This window comes from Nymphalis io, chromosome 15 (genome assembly GCF_905147045.1).
Source record: "Nymphalis io chromosome 15, ilAglIoxx1.1, whole genome shotgun sequence".
NCBI classification, from domain to species: Eukaryota; Metazoa; Arthropoda; class Insecta; order Lepidoptera; family Nymphalidae; genus Nymphalis; species Nymphalis io.
In genome coordinates, this window is record NC_065902.1 from 12,679,737 (window position 1) to 12,702,262 (window position 22,526).

General features: G+C 39.6%; 2 protein-coding genes across 2 annotated transcripts; both read right to left on the reverse strand.

The window, feature by feature from the left end:
• Nucleotides 1-119: 119 nt before the first annotated feature.
• On the reverse strand, nucleotides 120-2,864 carry LOC126773799 (uncharacterized protein K02A2.6-like). The gene is made up of 2 exons (XM_050494986.1): nucleotides 2,393-2,864; nucleotides 120-1,846 (listed from the first exon to the last, which is right to left on the reverse strand). The coding sequence occupies exons 1-2, from the start codon at nucleotides 2,724-2,726 to the stop codon at nucleotides 537-539; spliced, it is 1,644 nt and encodes a 547-aa protein (XP_050350943.1). The 5' UTR covers nucleotides 2,727-2,864; the 3' UTR covers nucleotides 120-536.
• A 508-nt stretch (nucleotides 2,865-3,372) lies between these two features.
• Nucleotides 3,373-4,245, reverse strand: LOC126773960 (uncharacterized). The gene has a single exon (XM_050495219.1). It carries the CDS (start codon nucleotides 4,243-4,245, stop codon nucleotides 3,373-3,375), a length of 873 nt encoding a protein of 290 aa, XP_050351176.1.
• Nucleotides 4,246-22,526: the final 18,281 nt, after the last annotated feature.

Sequence of the window (22,526 nt, forward strand, 5' to 3'; positions counted from 1 at the left end):
AATGAGCCATTGTAATTACAGGCACAAGGAACATAACATCTTAGTTATCAAGGTTGGTAATAATTTTTATAATGACTTGAGGAGGATCGCAGCTTAACCACCAATTAAAAACTCCGGCAGACTTTAAGAGTTATTTATTGTGACAAGTCAACAATGTTTACATTAGAGCGCACAGTAAAAGTAGTTGAAATAATTAATTTATTAAAAATAAACAACAACAACAGCGCTTATATAGGCATTCCCCTCTCACGATGACCACCACGCGTGCTTGCCACTTTTGGGACCTCCTCCTAGGCGAAAACAAAAGCGATGCATGCGGCCATCTTGCTGGGGGTGTGGTCAAGCGTGTGACGTCGCTGCGAGGACAATAGATGCGCATGCGACCATATTGCCGAAGGGGCGTATCCATACGTGTGACGACATACATCAGACCACTGCAACATCACCTGATCCATGACGTAGTTGATCAGGTGATGTTTGTGCTGCGTTTAGACGCATTGTGCACTCGCCACACTACTCCCCCGCCGAGACCGTGACTACGGGCGATAGTAGTTTGGGAATCTGACCACTCTACCACTCCTGGTTTTACTGGCAGGGATGGCATCAGACTTCTCCTGAACTTTAATGTTCTGGTCTGTCTGGTCCTCAGCGAGTATGTAAGCTGGTTTCAGTCTGTCTATGCTGATTCGCTGCGTTTTGCCTAGTACGTCGATGTCAAAGGTTTTCTCCTCGCGTCGCAGCACCCTGTATGGACCTGAATAAGGTGCTTGAAGGGGTTTCCGATGGGGACCCTGCCGGATAAATACGTGCGAGGTAAGCCTAAGGTCTTTTGGTATGTAAAAAGTTTGATTAGAACTTGTGTGCCAAGATGATGGTTGTGGCCTTAATTTATTGACATGTGTTCGGATTCTACCAATGAATTCGGTGATGTCCTCGATGGTTGGGGGTGCTGATGAGAAGAACTGTCCAGGTAACCGCAGTGGTTCCCCGTAGACAAGTTCGGCCGTTGAAGCTTTAATGTCATCCTTGAATGCGCTGCGTATACCTAGTAATACCCACGGTAACACTTCTACCCAGTTCGGAGTAGAATGACAGGCAATTGCGGCTTTTAATTGACGGTGTAGTCTTTCTACCATACCATTAGCTGTCGGATGATATGCCGTTGTGGTATGATGGTTGGCACCGATGAGCTTGACCAGTTCTTTGAAAGCGCCCGACTCAAACTGCCGGCCACGGTCAGTGGTGATGTGTTCGGGGCACCCGAACCGTGATATCCAACCACTGGAAAGGGCAGCAATGCAGCTTTCGGCGGTGATGTCTTGTAGTGGGTAGACTTCTGGCCACCTTGTGTAGCGGTCCACGATGGTTAGGCAGTACCTGTAACCTAAACATAAAGGTAAAGGACCTATCAAATCCAAGTGGATGTGTCGAAAACGTGCGGAAGGGCTTTCGAAGGCTTGTAGCGGAGCTTGAGTGTGTCTGGTCACTTTGCTTTGCTGACATTGTTGACACTCCTTTACCCATTGTCGACAGTCTTTGCGGATACCAGGCCAAATGTAGCGCTCTGTAACTAACTTGACCGTAGGCTTGGCTCCTGGATGGCTTAAATTGTGGAGCGAATCGAATACCTGCTTGCGATATGAAGGTGTGATGAATGGTCGAGGATTACTTTGAGAGACATCGCAGTATACCAGAAGAGCTGGCTCTGACTCTAATCGTATTTTCTTCAACCTAAGCGCAGACCCATTTTTCAGCAGGTCCTGTAGCTCGCTGTCCGCCTCTTGTGCTTTGACCAGGGAGTGGTAATCTAAGGGTATAGAAACTGCCTCGATACGCGAAAGGGCATCTGCAACAATATTGTCTTTACCAGCTACATATCTGAAGTCTGTGGTGAATTGGCTTATAAAGTCCAAGTAGCGAAACTGGCGTGGCGAACTGTTCTCTCGGTGATTAGCAAAGACAAACGTAAGTGGTTTATGGTCCGTGATGATACAAAATGTCCGAGCTTCCACCATAAATCTGAAATGTCTAATTGCGTCATACACTGCCAATAACTCTCGGTCATATGGGCTGTACTTTTTCTGTGATGGACTTAGCTTCCTCGAAAAGAATGCTAAGGGTTGCCATTCATTGTTCTTGAACTGTTGCAGCACAGCACCTATTGCTGTATCTGAAGCGTCCGTCTGTATGGACAGTTCTGCTTGAGGATCTGGGTGGACCAAAAGCGTAGCTTCTGAAAGTTGCTTTTTAGACAGTTCGAAAGACTCTAATAGGGCAGGCGTCATGTTAATAGGCTGCGATCCCTTCGTTTTAGGCCCAACGAGGAGTTGGTTGAGCGGTGCCTGAACTTTTGCAGCATTAGGTATAAAACGGCGATAAAAATTGATCATACCTAAAAATCTTCGTAATTCTTTTAGCGTCTTGGGTACCGGGAAGTTCTGAATGGCTTCAACCTTCGATTCTAACGGCTGTATTCCTGCTGCTGACACGTTGTGGCCCAGGAACTGGACTTGCGTTTTGCCGAAAGTACATTTGTTGGTATTTATTAGAACTCCATATTCTGCTAGTCTTTGGAACAACAACTTGAGATGCTCTTGATGAAGGGTACTGCTGCTGCTGAAGACTAGAATGTCATCCAGGTACCCATAACAAAAATCTAAGCCCCGCAGTACCTCGTCCATGAATCTTTGAAAGGTCTGTGCGGCGTTACGAAGACCGAACGTCATGAACGGGAATTCGTAAAGCCCGAAAGGAGTGGCGATAGCGGTTTTCGGAATGTCGTCTTCGTATACTGGTATCTGATGATAAGCTTTAACCAGGTCTATGGTTGAAAAGACCGTACTGCCTGTCAACTGGCACGTAAAATCATGCAAGAGTGATTTCTGGGAATTCTCTAAGCAGGCGATGATAAGATGTATCCTCTAAAGTCGTACGGACTGAGGAAATTGTTTCCGTAGAACGTTGTTTCGGGAGTGCAACAGCAAGTGTGGTAACACCGTCAACGAGGCGCTGGTTGCGACAGTCGACTAGCAGGTTGTAGTAACTTAAAAAGTCGACGCCGATGATGGGCTTTGAGACGTCTGCTACGACGAAACGCCACGTGAAAGCGCGCCTAAGTCCTAGATCCAGCGTTAAGGGGAGGAAGCCATATGTGTAAATGATAGTCCCATTTGCAGCGAACAATTCGTATCCCATTTTGTTTCTAGGTTCCCGAACAGCGGATCTTGGAAAGACACAGAGGTCTGAACCGGTGTCAACTAAATATTGCACTTTGGTCTTGCGATCCGTGATGAACAGGCGGCCCGAAATTGTAAGGCAGTCGTCTACCGCCACTACTGGCTGCCTTGAGAGTTTCCCATCTTCTTGTAGCTGTCACGGTTGAATACATTTGCGTGCGCGCTCGCCGAATCTATAATGGTACCAACAGTACGGGTAGTTATTTGTTTGTGAGCAGGAACGTGCGCGGGAATGTCGTCGCGATCTGTCTATGGCGAATCGTGAGCGGGATCGCGGCTGTCTTCGGTTAAGTTGCATGCTAAGTATCTCCATCTGCTTGCTCAGCTCAGCTACGGTCTGATTCAGGCTTTCGAAACTAGTACTTGGTACTCCTAGAGTGGAACTAGATGCACTGGCTACTTGCCCGGCTACTCGACCGGCTACTGGCACGGCTACTTGCTCGGACACTTGCAATGTTGCTGGAACGATTTCGTTGATACGGTCGGCAAGCTCTGCCATGTCTTCAAGGCTCATCTTCGTATGCTGCGCTGCTATACACGTCTGCAAATGCGTTGGGAGTCGACTTGACCAGATGGTACGGATAAAATCGGTTGGAACAGTTGGCCCAGCTAGGTGTTGTAGATGCCGTAAAAATTGTGTGGGCTTTCTATCACCGAGTTCCTCGTGCATTAGCAGTTGTTTTATTTTACGCTCTTGTGAAGCTGACAGCCTCCGTATTAATTCGGCTTTTAATTTGTCGTACCTGCCGGTGGAAGGTGGAGCTACGACCAGGTCCCTTATTTCCGCCGTGTGCTGTGGTTCTAGTTGCGCTAGTACGTAATAGAACTTCGTGGAGTCTTCTCGGATGCCGGACAGGGTGAATTGACCTTCGAGCTGTGCGAACCATAATTCTGGATCATCTGGGTTGAATACAGGTACTCTCACTCCAACTCGCATCGTTTCTCCAGTGGCCGGAAGGGCGGTAACAGCTGTGGCGTCACGTGATAATGGAGCGTCCGGCATTGACATCTTGAAAGGTCTTCTTCTTCTTCGTGCTTCAAACGTCGGGGTCACCAGTGAAGAGGATCGCAACTTAACCACCAATTAAAAACTCCGGCAGACTTTAAGAGTTATTTATTGTGACAAGTCAACAATGTTTACATTAGAGCGCACAGTAAAAGTAGTTGAAATAATTAATTTATTAAAAATAAACAACAACAACAGCGCTTATATAGGCATTCCCCTCTCACGATGACCACCACGCGTGCTTGCCACTTTTGGGACCTCCTCCTAGGCGAAAACAAAAGCGATGCATGTGGCCATCTTGCTGGGGGTGTGGTCAAGCGTGTGACGTCGCTGCGAGGACAATAGATGCGCATGCGACCATATTGCCGAAGGGGCGTATCCATACGTGTGACGACATACATCAGACCACTGCAACATCACCTGATCCATGACGTAGTTGATCAGGTGATGTTTGTGCTGCGTTTAGACGCATTGTGCACTCGCCACAGACTAATTTGAGCGATGACAGACAATGTTGCGGGAGATGTCGTTTACAAGTTTCTGTGCAAACAAAGAAACATTTCAGTGATATGAGATGAGCAATCCGAAACAACATAGGAGAGAAATAACTGCTTTATATATTTTTTTAAGTCACGGAATCTAAGAATTTCTCAATTCCGTTACTAAAACTACGACTCCTCTTGGTTCTGGCTTCCAGCCTTGGCCATTACAAGCTGGCTTTTTAGACTAACGAGGCGAACCAACTGTCAGATATAATTATGAAATTACACAAACAAGTTTACGGATAACGATAGGTATATAGTGGTTTATGAACAGCATAATGAAAATATAATTTCCCTTTGTCGTATAGTTTGCAAATCTATACCCAATTCTGGGCCCATTATTAGGTCATTAGCATAATTATCTAAATGAACTCAACAAATCGGTCCAAAATGATAAATGAAATTATGCAGTAAAATGAACGAACTAGCTGTTTTGCTTTGAAGTAAATCTCGTGTAATTCTATTAAAATAACTATTAATTGGTCTGTTTGATAATTATATACCTTCAATATGTAATTCATAGTTATTAAAGTTCAAATGAATGCATGAAATTTGAACAATTATTATCATTTTAAAATTATGAATATTTTGTCGACATTCTTTATATGAAAAAAGGAGACAAATTTACTCGGCAACTAACACTTTTATCGTAGACTCGGTAGTATATCCTAAAGCCTTGTGTGTATGAAAAAGTGATATATGAAGTCAATAAAAATAATTTGTCTGATTATCCATTATTACTACTACATATGTCTTCTTATTAATATGATATATATAGTGAATAATACATTCACGTTTAGGCGATTTCTTGTATTATAAAAATTAAAGTGTACTTAATGGTATGGCCAGACGAGTGGGATAAGACGGTGACAGGTCGTGCTTAGTTGCAATCTGCTAGTTAATATGGAAGACGTCACACAGCGCCCTAACGCTGGCGGACCAGGTCTGTCTGTATGACTACTAATACGAATATGACATGACTGTTCCCTCATGGAACTCGCCGCACCGCAGTCACGCCAGCTTCGCGACGCCGTCTCATTGCGTCAGATTGGCCGGGTTATGTGAGTGAGGCAACGTGCACTATGATATCTCCTGCGAAATTGAATATTCACTACTCATAATAGCTGCCGGTCTATTCGAATACTAAGGAACTAGGATGTTATGTCCCTAGCGTCTATAGTTAAACTGGACACAACAATACTAAAATGTTTGGCGGTAGAGTATATGATGTGTGGGGTTTGCATAAAGCCCTACCACAAAGTAACACTCTGACAGTTATTATCATTGGTATTTAATTTGCATAAATGATAAAATATTATTTATAAAAAACGCACCCAACTTCATAGAAACGCGATTTTAAAAGGACTTTTCAAAGAGATCTTAAGTTGATCTACAAAGTAATCTAGCTAACCTAGATAAAATTTATATTAGGTCGCTTATCCTCAAAGGTCTAACTCACCTAGTAAATCTATATATATGTTCGAGTAAGATGGGCGTTTATTCACATAATTGAATTAACTTTTATTTTTTTAACTCCTAATGGTAATTATTATTTATTGTTATACATAAAATTGGCGGTCACAAGTCACAAAGCAGACGCACAACTAACGATGTATGACGGTGACAGATTGCCTAATTTTTCTTACCATACCAGCGTCTAAGTTCAAAGTTGATATTAATCCGTTCGTGCAATTATGCTTTTGTCCCATAAAATCGTAAACACTGTTTGACGGTACTTATCTTTTGGGTTGAATTTACTATAATAAGGTATACTTGCACTGTGACTGGTTACTACTGTCAGCATAGCTAATAATATATTCCCTCGAGATCCACAATTTTATATTGCATTATTACAAAAGAAATATGTATTAACCCTATCACGAATTTAAGGGTATTAAAATGAAGAATGTACGGCAATAAACTCAAATATGCAATAGCGTTGCTGACGACAATATGGTGGCAGTAAAAAAGACTATAATAAAAAAAATACTTGTGAGAAATCAACATGTCCCTTGCATTTATTTTAGGGTTCAATTCATATATCATATAAGCATTATATAGAAAATAAACACTGAAAATATGCGGACGTATGTGATTTACTTTGTAATATTTTCTTCACCATAAAATTAGAGGCGATTTAAAAATATAAACATCTTATTGACGATGAATACATATGTTTTGTCCACCTGACGATCTCTTTACAGAAAAGCCACCGAATCCCAGCAACAGTATTCGAACAACATAATTGCCTAATGCTCGATTCAATTTTCATTTTAGTCAGCTGAAGTTCATTCTAATGCGCTTGTGGTTCTACTCTCTAGTATTTAGTTTGATTAGAATTGCACATGAATTGCATAAGCCGACTTCACATACAGCGACAATGTGTAACCGTACTGTCAGACTTACGCTATCTCCTAAAGCCATATCGAGTTTATGAATTCATGATATTATTACTAGAAATTCATTTTAATGAAGACATATTTTTAAGTTTCATAGCCGAGATGGCCTAGTGGTAAGAACGCTTGAATCTTAGCCGATGATCGTGGTGAATTCAGTGGTGCTTAATTTGTTATAATCACAATTCAAAAATTCATCTCGTGATATACGGTGAAGGAAAACATCGTGTGGAAACCTGCATGTATCTAATTTCACTAAAATTCTGTCACGTGTGTATTCCACCAACTCGCATTGGAGCAACGTGGTGGAATAAGCTCCAAAAACCTTCCCCTTAAATAGAGGAGAAGAGGCCTTAGCCTAGCAGTGGGACATTCACAGGCTGCTACTAATAATATTTTTATGTTACTAATAATTATAATACGTAAAATATAGTGAGAGGATCGTTCAAGGTAACACTAATTGTGGAAAAATTGAAGGAATGTCGACTGCGCTGGTACGGCCATATCCTGAGACGTAACGATGATCATCCTATCAAGAAAGCCTTAAATATCCCGGACCGACTGCGGGGAAGAGGGCGATCGCCCGCAACCTGGTGGTCAAACATACAAAAAGAGGCCCAGAAAGAGAATCTGAGTACACAGACAACCCAGAACAGAGCTCTCTGGCGCAGATGTACAAGGAGACCCGACCCCAGCTGAACTGAGAAGAGGGTTTGAACAAAGAAGAAAGAAGAAGATAATACGTAAAACATAGTATTAATTTAAAAAGATCCAACATGGGCAGCGGTTAGACCACGTGAATCTTAACCGAAGTTGGCTCGTTCAAACCCGAACAAGGACTTAGTTTTATGTGCTTATAGTTTATCTCGTGTTCGACGGTGTGGGGATATATCGTGGCTATACCTGTGTGTTACCAATAAAGATCGGCCATGTGGGACATTATATTGATAATTCATTTTCATTATTGCAATTTTGAATATACCTTAACACATACATGTATGCAACGATCTTTTTTGAATTGAAAACTTCAAATAATTTTATATACCCTATTCAACTAGAAAACAAACCATAGATTTACATAATCCATGATATTTGTAAACAGTTCTGCTATATCATGCACCAAACACACGTTAAATGCAACGTTATTTTATTTCACTTAACTTATTATATCCAATTAAATTTTCCAAATTTTAGTCAACAATTTCACCAATATTTTTTCGCGAATCTCACGAGGAGAGGAGGCATCAAGCAAGCAGTAGCGGCAGGTATTTACGATTTGTTACTATTTAAGAACTCAAGCAATTAAACAGTGTCAATTCCTGCACCTGTAGTACTGGTGGTAGAGCTTTGTGCAAGCTCGTCTGGGTAGGTACCACCCACTCATCAGATATTCTACCGCAAAACAGCAGTATATATTCTATAAAAAAATACTAATCTTATAAATTGACGCAAAACCAGTAATCGGATTTGGATGAAATTAGGGTGAAAGTTAGTTTTTCAAAATATTAATATAATATTCTACTCTGTATGATCTCAGTTCGCATATCAATCGTAAATTTGGTACTAGGGATACAATGTCTTAAAACCTATGGATAGTGGAAAAGGTTACTACTGACCATCACGTGGACATTATCTTTATTTAATATATTTAAAAAAAATGACTTTTTTCAACTGCTTTAATTCTTTCAAACGTAAGTATAATATAATAAAATAAGTTTAGCCGCATAATCCGCTTAGTTCCGTTCGTGATGCGATTATTATAATGCTATTAAAATAATTCCATAATTATATGAAAATTTATTTGGATTCAATTTGCAATTTTTGTTGCAGAGATAGCCGGGGCTAGAACTTGTAAATCATAATGGTAAATTAGACTACTAAGCCATCTGTCGTTTTCAGCGTTGATGGAAAACATCGTGACGAAATCTGCACGTGATGAAATTCTATCACAAGTGAAGCTACACTCCCATACCATAACTTTGATAATTGATTATGGCGGGTTGAATCCCATCGGACCATAAATGTAAAGGTATAGAGAGTCCATATAAACTTGCACAAATATACATACATTTGTGCATTATTATGTTTCGTGCGTTACTAGATAATGAGATTGTTTGCATTATGTCTAATGAAAAAAGATCCTATTTTACTCACCAGAAATGTCATGAAAACAATGATGTCATGAGACTGTTAGACGATTTGTTTTGTATTAAATTTGAATGTTACCATAAAATCATTTAAGAATAATATAATATTTACCGTTTATGACATAATAATAAATTTTTTTATTAAAGTACAGGCGTAATAGTTATTTTGACAGCAGAAGCAATATATAATACTTGATAACATTAATGTAATAACTTTTCATATCAAAATTAATTTGTTCTATGAATTTCAATTTTAACTATTAGACTACAAATTAATTATTAATTCCAATCTAAATTATGTTTTATAAATGTTTGTTTATGAAAAAAGTGACTTTATTGTAAATTTTAAAATATCATCATTTGATTTTAATGATGGGAATAAAATTTAAACCATTGAAAAGTTGAGTGAGTGTGTGGATTAATATACGTGTTCGTAACGTGATAGATTTCTTCTCAGGAGAAAAGAAAGAGATCTTATACACTCCCTTCTCTCTCACTCGCATACATACGGCAAACTTACGTTCTACTCAAGGTCTTTTCCTTTCCTAACCCATCTTAGATGTCGAAGTACTAGCCGCGTATTGAAAGTACGAGTGTTTTATAACTTCTTAATATTGCCAAATGGCTCTTTAGCGCACAAACCTCTTTCTTTTTTTTTAGCTGGAAAAAAGCATTTACGCGTTTCCCCCACAAGAGGTGGGGGGGTATGTGGGACTCGCCGGCACTGAAGGCGCCGGAATACCCACTAAAAAACTAGCAGTACCCACTCCGTCTTGTCGAAGGAGCGTCACGGGATCGCTTGCGCATCCGCTCCCACTTGAGCGGGCCTCCATTCAGCGGCGCTTACGGTGGGGGAAGAAGGTGAGCATAGCGTCGGCGCCTCCTCACGAGTCTTCTTCGGCGGAGCGAATCAGCGGCGGCTGACCTCGCCTCTCGCTCTCGCACCGCGACCTACTTCTGCAATATAACACTCTCGCAAAAAGAGACAAATTTCATCCAACATCTCTCACTGCCAAGCATAGCGTTAATCACGCTCGGTAGCGAGATGTCTCTGCCAACTATCGCCGCTAGGGTATGCCTCTGGGGCCCTCCCACATTAGGTAGGAGGCGGCCTAAGGCGGCTGCGGCATTTTTTTTTTTTTTATAGAATAGGAAGGCGGACGAGCATATGGGCCACCTGATGGTAAGTGGTCACCAACGCTCTTAGACATTGGCATTGTAAGAAATGTCAACCATCGCTTACATATCCAATGCGCCACCAACCTTGGGAACTAAGATTTTATGTCCCTTGTGCCTGTAATTACACTGGCTCACTCACCCTTCAAACCGGAACACAACAATATCAAGTATTGCTGTTTTGCGGTAGAATATCTGATGAGTGGGTGGTACCTACCCAGACGAGCTTGCACAAAGCCCTACCACCAGTAATTAATTAATGAGTTTCGGGCTCAATTGGACAAAGTGCTGCCTGAAGCTCCATCTTCCGTCCAGGATCAGACCCAGATACCTCATCTGGGCCTTCACCTTTATTACTGTCCCTTGGACTGTGATACACGCTTCACGAGGGGCACCCCGACTTTCAAGCCCAACATTTCTATCCGGTCCATCGTGAGCGACGTTCCAACTTCGGCCAGGATGGCCGCCTCTTGAAATTTCGCCCGGGATCGCCGGGGACCCGGTCCCACTTCCTCGAGATGCTGAATAAGACTGGCAGCGAGAATTTTCTCGAAGAGTTTGCCCGTCTCATTCAGCAGTACAATTGGCCTGTATGCCGAAGGAGATTCTAGAGGACGCCCCACCTTCGGCAACAGGACCAGCTTGCCCTCTTTCCATGGCTTTGGGAATTGTCCGCTGGAAAGACATTTGTCAAATAGTTCCCGAAGTCTTCCACATTGGTGTTCCAGAACGTCTCGCAGAACACGTCCTGGCACCCCATCCGGACCCGGTGCAGTGGTTCTGACCCTCAGATAATCAAGGGCCATCTCCATCTCTCGCTCCGTGATTTGTGGTGGAGCCAAAATTTCTTCTTCGATCACGGAGCGAGGAGCCATTCGCGGAGATACATGCTCACCCGGAAGAGGGAAAAGCTCCCCAACCAGGCGCAGAAGAGGCTCCGGCGGTGGTTAATCCACACTCACTCATCGTTTCCGTCACGGTAGCGCCGTGCTAACTCTTCGCACACCTCGGTACGGGCGCCCCCATGGATCCCTATTCAGGTCAGCCAACATCTCCTCCCTCGCTCGTTCCTTATCCCAACAAATTACCAGTTGCAACTCATTTTTCAGTTGGCAGTAAGCGGCCAGCAACTGTCCCTCTAATTCCGTGTCGAAGCCGTTTCGTCTGCGAAAGCGAACGTAGGCCCTCCGCGCCCGGTGGCACGTCACTCGAAGTTTAGCAATTTCGGGCGACCACCAGTACACCTGACGGTGCGGTGTTCTACGTTGGGCCCTCGACATGGCCGCATCGCACACCTCCTTAAGAGCATTGAGCATGCAGCTGGCCAGCTCTTCTACATTGGTGCCCTCCCACCTTCCCGCGGAACCCCATCGCTGCACGATGGCGGCCTCCTTGATCACCCCGCGATTTAGCTGGCCAAGAGACCACATCTGTGGAAGGCAGATATCTCAAATCGGATGTATCTGTGGTCCGGTAGAGTCTCCACCTCTTCTTCCTCCCTCCAATTCCTAACTCTGCGTGCAGAGACAGGGGTGGCGAATGATAGGTCCACCATGGAACCTCCGTTATGTCTCACACAGGTTTGAACCTTCCCTCTGTTGTGTAGAGACAGGCAAGAAAGTAAAGCCCACACCTGGACGGCCCTTTCTCGCGGATTCGTGGCTGGATTTCCCCAGGCGCGTGACTTGGCATTAAAGTCACCGAGGATCATAGTCGGTCTTGGCGACTGTCTGGTTACCGCGGCCCTGACAGAGTCGAGAAAAATATCGAACTCTGCCCGGCTGCGGTTGGGAGAGAAGTACGTATCTACAACTGAATACTCCCGCCATTCCACCACTACGTATCCCGAGCGCCTCTCAATGAGTGAGAGGGGGGGACCCGTTCCGCTACAAGTGACGGCCGCCACGGTGTCGTCTAGGTCTCCTACCCAGTGAGGTAGGGGAGGGACGTAATAGGGCTCGCAGGCCACAGCCAGATCGATCCCCCACTCTGCCATAGACTGCAGTAGCAGGTCCTGAGCCCCAGCACAGTGGTTGATATTCGTCTAAAGGAATCTATATACTTTTCTCATGTCGACATAGCAGTTTCCTCCTCGGCCTGGCGCCATCCAACGTTGTTGTGCTGGCTGCCTAAGACCACCTTATCCTTTGTGATGGGTGAATTGCACTCCCTAGTCCCCATCGCGTGCCCGGAGGGCTTGCCGGCGTCTGCACAAACAGCGCAGCGCAGCTTTCCGTTGCAATCTGCTGATTTGTAGCCATCGAGGCCGCACCGGAAGCAAAGGCCCCCTCGTTCAGCCTTGGATGGGCAGACTGTATTTGTATGGCCAAGGCCCATACACTTGAAGCAGCGCAATAGGCGCTGCTCTAGTACGTCAAGCTCCACCCAACCAGGAGACGACCGGCGTTGGACCTTTCTTGCCGCAGCTATCGGACATGTCACGAGGGCCATACCCATATATCCGGGTCCATGTGACACATCTCCACATCTTACCATTTCAGTGGGGCAATTCCCTTCTCGAGCAACTGCAACGATAATTTTTCCTTTGTGACGGAGTTGTCTAGCCCCGTCACTTTTATATCCACCCTTTTTATGGGGCGGACGACGCTGGCCACTCTATCCAGCACCGTGCGGAGCTGGTTAGCCAGCTTATCGACCTGGTCTGACTGCGCCCGCGGCAGCTCCAGCACTCTGACCCCTGTAGCTGATCGTCGGACTTTGAGTCCGCCAGTGATCCCGAGGTCCTGCAATTTCGCGCCCTACTCGGAGCGCTCCAAAACTTGGGCATACGTAACGCCCTTCTGCTCCGCTTCTGGCTGCAGCGTTACCACCACTGCAGCTGTGCGAGGGGCAGCCAATTTGTGCTTGGACGTCTCTGGTGCCTTAGACATCGTGGACGCCACCGTGTTTGTGGTTCCAGATGAAGGGGAAGTATTTTCCCCTCTTTCCCCATTTTGACCACAGTGGCCCAGGACGTCTCCTGGACCATCTGTGGCTGGATCGTCTCCGGTGTGATTGCAGCGTTTGAAGAGCCAGCCTTCAAACGCCTCTGCCACCGTAGTCCGTCTCTCAGCGAACTCCCGGCGGTGAGCCTTTATTTCGGCCTTGAGACCGTCCACTTCCTTACGCAGGCGGCCATTATCGGCACGGAGTTTTCGTGTCTCCTCCGCTTCCGTGCGAGACGCTAGGGCGTCAATTATTCCCTGCAGGGCAGCCACTGACTCCTGCAGTTTTTTGGAAACTCCTTTTAGTTTGGAGGATTTTTGCGCTACGTCCAAAATGAGGGCTGCATTGCGGCCAGCCTGTGCGCGAAGTTCCTCCGTGTTCATCTTCGCAGGATCCTCCTTAGCTTCTGATGCGGACTCTTCGGAGTCCAGTATCGCCTGCGAAACGTCCTTTTTGAACGCCCTACTCCTCAAGGAACGCTCAAATGCCTCCTCCTTGGCCTCGGCGACCTTCTCTTTGAGCTCGGCCTTAGCCCGAGCGAGGCCACAACCACGCCCCCTCGACGCTAATTTACTTCGACTATCGAGCTTACTTTTGGCAGCCATTGTCGTTTCCGTCTCCGTATCGGAGTCGGAGTCAAAAGTGGCGAGCCCATCATAAGGCCTTTTTTGGCCAATCAAGGCGTCGGACGGCAACTCAGTGTCGACGTCCATCGCCGAAAACAAATAGTGCTACACGAATAACAATAGCACTATAACAATTACAAAAAAAAGAAAAAACAGGGTCTACAAAGACCTAGTCCGAAACAATAAATCCACTCATTATGCAAAACAATAGTCCATGTACAAAGCAGAATGTCCAGATGCGCCGCATAAGAGATAACAACACAGTTTTACAACGCCAGATGTCGTTTGAATTCATCAAATCGAACAATCTTCGCAGTAAACACAACCTCACTCAACGACGTCCGAACGTCGACCGATTAGCGCACAAAGCTAACCGCTGGCTTAAAAAATATATATCAACGTATTTACTGAACCAGTAAGATAAACCCGATTCTGTTTTTTTCATATCGAAAACAATTGAGCACGGTTGTATAATAAAAGGCACACATCGTCATATTACCATAATATTGCTTTATGATGCAAACATTTGATGTAAGTCAATTTCACGCATGTAAAATAATAAAAGCAAACGGGGCCATAACAGGATGAAAGACAGACGTCTATTGGATTACATAATAATTAAAGTTCTGTCTTTTATCTTATATATATAAAAGGGGTGTCGGTATATGGTAATGTTGGAGATAAAAATTGGTACATTGGTATAGTTGTTGCAGGTTATAGTTTATAAGTTTATACATATTTATTCCTCAAAAAGACAAAAACAGTCACTTACATGAGAAATGTTTACAATTTAAAAAAAAATATTATGCAAGTATTTCGCCTTTCTTGTAATATTAATAATCTTGTAAAAGTGATATAATATTAATCTAATTATAAAAAAGTAATGTCGTTACAAGTATAAACAATAATAATTAAACTGGTAAATAACACGTTGGTAGTACACTTATATGCAATCCAACTGATAGCTATGATAATTTGTTATAGTTTTGATCATGGAAAATATATTCATCATCATGGAAAAATGGATCATGGAAAACACAAAAACTGATGTGGGCCAAATTTGAACAGCCAAATTTATCAACTTTTTGTTTGACTTATATATATGATACTCGATTCATATACTTAAAAAACATATTATATTAATAAACCGGTAACAGCGTTAAATAATGATCATTCGTAATGGATAGTAATAGATTATATATTACAATAGCAAACCTGACTGTCGTAGTCCTGCCTATAAATATATCAAGAGAATTTATACAGAACTACGACTGGGTTATACCAAGCTTAAACCAAGTGGATAGTATAAGAACCTTGGTCATGAAAATATTATTGTATATTATAATAATATTATATATTATTATGTATATTCTTTATAAAGTATTGCTTGCCAACTTTCAATTTAATATATCTATGAATCTCGAACACGTATACCAACATCGACTTCTACATATTTTATGTAATTTTGTTATAACATCATGTAATGAAGAGCTTAAATTATGTATCACTACGAAAGTGATAAGGGTCAGCTATCAATTTAGAGTTTCTATAAATTATAAATCAAGTAATTTGAATAAGGGTCTCGTATTAGAATTATTGGGATATGTATTTTACCGTTAGTGAATTAGAGAGCACGCATAGTGGATATGTTTTCGGGTCATGAGAGGTCTGAAACAAATCGAAACTAATTTGTGTCTTGCCACTTAGTGCTACGTTTCCAAAGATCCTTTGTTAAAGTTCAACTTTTTGGTGTATCTAAAATGTGGACTTTGGGATTAGTTGTTGCCAAATATTTAACAAACAACTTACTTCTGAAAGATTGATGTTGTCTCAGCGAAAGAAATGGCTCAGTGGATATTCTACCGCAAAACAGCAGTACTTGGTATTGTTGTGTTCCGGTTGGAAGGGTGAGTGAATCAGTGTGATTACAGGCACAAGGAACATAACATCTTAGTTCCCAAGGTTGGTGGCGCATTGGAGATGAAAGCGGTGGTTAACATTTCTTACAATGCCAATGTCTACGGGCGTTGGTGACCCCTTACCATCAGGTGGCCCATATGCTCGTCCGCCTGCCTATACCATACAAAAAAGATTGCTGATTCAAATTCGTACACTGAGTTTCCATGTTTATAATTCATCTCGTGCTAGAGCCGTGAAATATTGCGAGTAAACATGCAAGCGTTGGATTCAGTTCAGTCATATGAACTCATATATATCTGGTACGGTATCCCAAAGTGGATTTGCGTGATGGAGTAATCCCCTTAGCTTTCTTTTCTTTCTTTCTCGTATGTGTAACAGCGAGACATTTACTTTTCATGTTTTAAATACTTTAACTCGTATAAATATGTATCTTATAAAATTAGCTTTTTCCTAATGATATTAGAAGAATTTGTTCTTGTTCTGATAAAATTAATTCCTAAAGACGTTAATATGCGAATAAAGATCGATAAGTAGGTATAAAATACTATTGAATAAAATAAAATAAATTTCATTCCATTTGATTCTATGCACGAATCAATCCTTCTAATTTAAAATACCAGAAAACTTATCTTTCGCTTACATCTATCTCCATATCGCACATCTTTGGATTTAAAGCAAGGTTTTGTAATATGATACAGCAAGCACTTTTTCATAATTGTATATGTGGCAGACAAACAGTGAAAGTGACAAAGACCTGATGAGTGCAGTTAAGCAGCTATGTTGGTTTTTATATCTCTGTTTGAGATTTGCGAATCTCATACAGAACTCGATAATTGTTAAAAAACATATATATAAAAATACCTAACCAAACTTTAAGCAAACTTTTATAATATTCGTTTTTTTTACAAAAAGTGTACTGTATTGTCACTTGCACTAAAAGTATACAAAAATTTTGTTACGAGATTTGAAAAAAAAATACTAGAACTTCTTGTCGGTTCTTCCCGGTTGATATCAGCATTTACAGAACCAAAGTTTAGTGCTTTACATTAACTTTAATGATGTATCATGAAAATTCAAAATTGCTTATAAAAGCCGATTAAAATACAGAATATTTAGATTTTTGAACAAAATTGCGGTTTTCTTTCCCACAATACAATTCCATCGGAAGTTGACTGAATATAGACACACAATAACGTAACCATCCGCGTTGCTCGTTAAATAACTTAATTGAAAACTAGACTCGTATCAGTAGCGAATCGTTTCAAACATTTCAATTCGCAAAAGGCCCGTTTGACTAATTGAACGTTAAAACCCTCCCGCCCGATGCCTTCGGAATCAGTCAGATGTTTCTTATTCAGTGTTCAACTCAGGACTCTGTTTGTTGATGTGGAAATTTTGGTGTTCCCAAAATTAGTAATATAAATAACATTTGTCAAGAGATCAAAGTTTTCCAGGCAAAAGAACAGCAAAACAAAGATTATTGTTATATATGTTTGCATAATTAATAGCAATATGAAAAGCTTTTGTGAACAATGTGTCCTTAAATTTCTCGTAGAAGATTGAAAATTTATTTAATTAATTTTAGCCTTAGAATGCGTAATTTACAATTACCGTAATTGCGTTATTTAAAAATTATTACAATAGTTTAAAAATATAAATTGTATTATATTAAACTTTTGGTGAATTTAATAATTTTCGAAATAATATGTTAGACGATTTTCGAGGGTGGGGAAGAGGTGTGTATATGTCTTTTTCTGAACTCCAGATTACTTGTATGCAAAATTTCATGATGATCGATTGAGTAGCTTAGACGTTAAAGCGTAACAAACAAATAAACTCACTTGCATTTATAATTGTTAAACTCAACGCTACGACCAACGCGTATATAATTTAGAATAACCTAATATTTATTGAAGTTAATTTGATTATAAATTTTGTTTTAATGTTATTTAATTTCGTGATATGATTTTTACAACTACCGACATTATAATGATTTAACTTTTGTATAAATAGCGATGTATTTACAATGAACGATCATAATTATTGTTGAACTTGAGCAGGGTGGTTACTCTGCCTGTTTCATAAATATTGTTTATAACCACACAACACTTCTTTCGCTATCCTGGCTCAACTTCTGTTTCATAATTTATATTAGGATTAGCGTGATATGGGCATGTGATGAGAACGGATTAAAAGCATGTTACTAGAAGGGTTATGAGTATGAATGTTGATGGATATAGGGGACGGAAAAAAAGTGTGGATGGATTGCGTAAGAAAGGATATGTGTATGAAAGGGGTAAGTATTGAGATTACGAGTGACAGAAAAAAGTGAAAGGAAAACAAAAGTTGTGCCGACCCCACGTAGTGGGATAAGGGCAGGAATAAGAAGAAAAAGAAGAAGATTAGGAGGGATTATTTATAGTGACGGCTCAAATTATGTTGAAAAAAAAGTGTTTGTAATTTACTTAGCGGCACAGACTACCAAATGTTTCGGATAATAGTGTGCAATTTATATTCATCAGAACGCAACTGACATACTAACCAAGATCGAATAAACCAAAATCTTTGTTTAAAAGCAAGTAAGTATTTTCCCGTGTGCCACATTTATATTGAATTAATGTTATCAATTAATACTTCCGGTCCTACATATACGGCTGGTTCGGGTACATCTTGATGATTATTTATAAGTATAGATTAAAACTTCTGTTTAACAATTTAATTAGTAATTTCATAAGCACATGAAAATTCAGTGGTGCTTGCCCGGATTTGAACCCACGATCATCGGTTAAGATTCACGCGTTCTTACCACTGGGCCATCTCGGCTTTAATAAATAGTGCTTATTGTTTATTTATATTTTCTCAAATTATGTCGATTAATCAATGCTATAATAATTTTGTTTTATTATGTATAATGTAAGTATTAAGCTACTAGAATCTTATTTTACTGATCTGGCTAGGTTGTCTGCTGCTTATCAACTTCCGGTGTAACATATTATTCTTTAATATTTAATGTTACATAATCCTGTATTATTAAATAATATTTGTCCGTAAATAATCATTAGAATAATTAAGATAAACAATGTTTAATATTATCTTTTAAGTTTGTAAATTTAGTATTAAATTAGGTCAAGATGTTTTTGTATAAATACCGCCAGTTTAAATATATCGGGCATTGGTATTGTAACCGTTGTAACGAGCATTACAAGTGTTTTCTTATATAACGTATCGTCATATTCGCCGCCACCCTGGTAATCCACCTTCTATAAATATGATTTTTTAAATTCGAAAAATTACACATTTTATGGTTTGAAAAACCTTCCAATGTTATCTGAAACAAATTAAAATTACATTTCCAACACATTTGACGAAGTCAAAGTTGATCTTGACTTAATTACTATGATAACTTATTTTAAATAATTTTATTTCACTAATGTTGAGCACAAAGACGTAGGTTATATCTTATTTTCTTAAAATACAAAACAAATATTTCAATTCGTGCGTTGAATAATTTCTCCGCCTGTATTATGTCAGCAACACGCTCTTTGCTTTCCTCTCTTGATATCTCAGAAAGTGCTTATCTAAATACAGTTTAAAATTAAATTAAATGGAATGGATGTTATAATATTTTAAAAATTAATGATAATAATTTGTAACGAATAATAATTTTGGTTACTCGCCTTTGAATCACTCTCAGGTCTAGTGGCTTGCTCAAAAGGCTGTATATCTTAAGGTCCTGGATTCAAGCCATGGGACAGTGTCAAGCTATGGTTTTTGGGTATTTCTGTCAATAGATTCTCAGTACTAGTTGTTTATGGAGTTATCCATTGCCTTGTTACGCAGTTGTTCCTGATATGAGAGAGCTAATACAGTTAGTAATTTAATTACAATCGGTTCAGTGGTATACTGAGAATTTCTCAACAAGAAAATCGAACAACTTTTTAATGGCTCGAACCATAGTTGAACCCAGGACCACGGCAGCTGCATTCTTATAACTAGCCACAAATAATATAACTTTCACACTTATAATATAACTAAGGATAGTCAAGAGGCCATAATATATCACATTATATATCACAAAAAACTATCGAAGTAGAACCTTACACCTATAAAAAATCTTCAACCCTAAAGTATCATATGAGATTGCAATTATAATGATGTTATTTTAAAACAAACACACTTCATAATCTTCGTGTATAATGAATCATGAAAACATGACTTGCTAATATAATAAGATTATATCAAGCGATTCTATACGCTTTTATGCTGATTAACATTATTGGGTTTTCAAATAATCACTGATTTCTGCACGCTGTAATTAATACTCTGTAAAGCCCCTGCCTTAATTTGTTAAATTCATCAAAAATGTGTAGGTAATTTTAAGCGTAGCGATATGTTACTTCTGCGTAGACTAAAACGAAATTATAACGGAATTTTCATATTTTAGCTACAAAGATGACTTTGTTTTATAAACTATAATCACTTATTTAACAATATGTTAAAAGAAGCCATTATTTTATTTTTTAAATTTCAATAATATAACGCACATCAATACAAACTTTTGCATATTCATCTTTGTTTTAATTTGTCGTTTAAGTGATTACATATACGGGCTTATATCACCTTTTATCGGCAAAATTTGTCAAGTATTATTTATTTTATAATTAATGTTTAAAAAACAAAATTTATATTTTAATAGTAACTGGAAAATATGTGACTATAAATTAATCAAGTTATTAATATGTCAGTGATGTCAACAATACGGTAGGTCGCGCTAAAATTCAAAAGATAATGGAGTTCACGCAGAGGTGTCTCGCAGCGAATGACGTGCGACTAAGCGTGGTTGACCCTCCTGAAGGAACTTTAAAACATAAAGGTCGGTCTTTCACATTCCATTATGATTCAGGTGCTGTTGACTTATTAAAGAAAGCGTTTCTTGTAAATTTTGTGAGGAACGTGGACAAAACATAGCTTTTAACATTAAGAGGCATTATTCAGTCGTGTTCTCAGCACTATTTAAATCTCTTGTAGCGTCGAAATTGATAATAATTTAATCGAAATTTTATTGCATGTTTTTCCAGATGTCTAAATAGACATCATATGCCAATGCATATGATATCATGATCGGGCGCGAAATATTGCCGTAGGCATTTAGTGTTAATATGACCACGAAAAATTCAAAATTTCTAAAATTTGACGTACACAATTATTACTCACAAGTACCCTCAGTAAATTTTGAAAGTAGTGTTTCGTCTCGTAATACTAAAGACCCGCTTTTGATAAATGATTTTACCGTAATTGATACCGATTTCTAGCTCCTAAAGCGGAAATTGTTAATGTGTTTAAAGATAGATTAAGATTTTGGTCGGGGACTTTTGGTTACGAACGAGGTAATCCCGTAAGGCAATTGTGTAAGAAATGAGTAACTGGAGGTTACTAGGCTACGCTTAGCCATAGATCACATGTAGAACTTAATGTGTTTTGGATGTTTTGATTGTGTGTTTGTGTAACACAATTAAGGAGTCAGTTGTGCTTCGAGTTTTCTAAGGTATTATCTGTGATGTTAGAATAATAAAGGTTTTTTGTAAATTTTTTTTTAAACGGCTTTTCTGGTTGAGGTCATATGTGACCGAAGCAGGGAGTTGTTTTGACAACGAGCCGCAAGCGTTGTCAGTGTTACATAACGCTTCGACGGAGTCTAGATGTGTCGGTGCGAGTCGGCGACACTACACTGCAGTACTAGCCGCCCTACAGATAACACGTCTAGAAACTGTCTTTCGACTCGTTGTTATAATTGTGTTAAAATTGATTGGTATAGCGTTTGAATGATTCTGGATTTGTTATCTGTTACTCGTACCCTCATCCGTTAAATATATAATTTATATTAGACTGTTTTGATAGCTTGAAACTTTTAAAGACTTAATGTTTAATTGCTAAATTTACCGTGACAATATTCAAAATAAAATCCATTAAAATTAATATCATTATTCTGAATCAAATTTATTTATTTTATGTAATAAGAAAATCTTAATTTCATTTGTTTTTTTAGCAGCGCCATCTTTAAACAGATTATGTTAGAATATTATTTTTTGATATAATTTTAGTAAAATAAATTATCTTAAGTTATTTAAATTCAATAAAATATTTATTTAAATATTGAACTATATTTCAAGAATAATTTAACAGTAATTCTATTTGTTTGTTGTATACAAATTGTTAGTTGTTACTAAATGCGAAGGTCGCTTTAAATCGATCAGAAGGCAAGAGAAAGACGCGGTTGTATCACTGGAACTATAAAAAGTATAAAAGGTTGTAAGGTGGTTCTTGTAATTAATTGTTACTTATAATTCGCTGTTTTGTTTAATTTTGACTGAATTTCTATTTTCCTAAAAATTTAAATGAAATTCATTTATTTAAATCCTTACTTAATATTATTGCATTGAAAAAAATAATAAAAAATAAAATTAATATACAAATTAGAGACAAGAAAAAATACGATAAAATAATCAATAAGATTTAATAACACGTTTTGAG

Coding starts and splice junctions, on each gene's coding strand:
- LOC126773960 (XM_050495219.1), bottom strand. CDS start 4,245: ATGTCAATGCCGGACGCTCCATTATCACGTGACGCCACAGCTGTTACC.
- LOC126773799 (XM_050494986.1), bottom strand. CDS start 2,726: ATGACGTTCGGTCTTCGTAACGCCGCACAGACCTTTCAAAGATTCATG. Junction 1,847..2,392: donor AGAATTACGAAGATTTTTAG/GTATGATCAATT, acceptor ATATTGTTGCAG/ATGCCCTTTCGCGTATCGAG.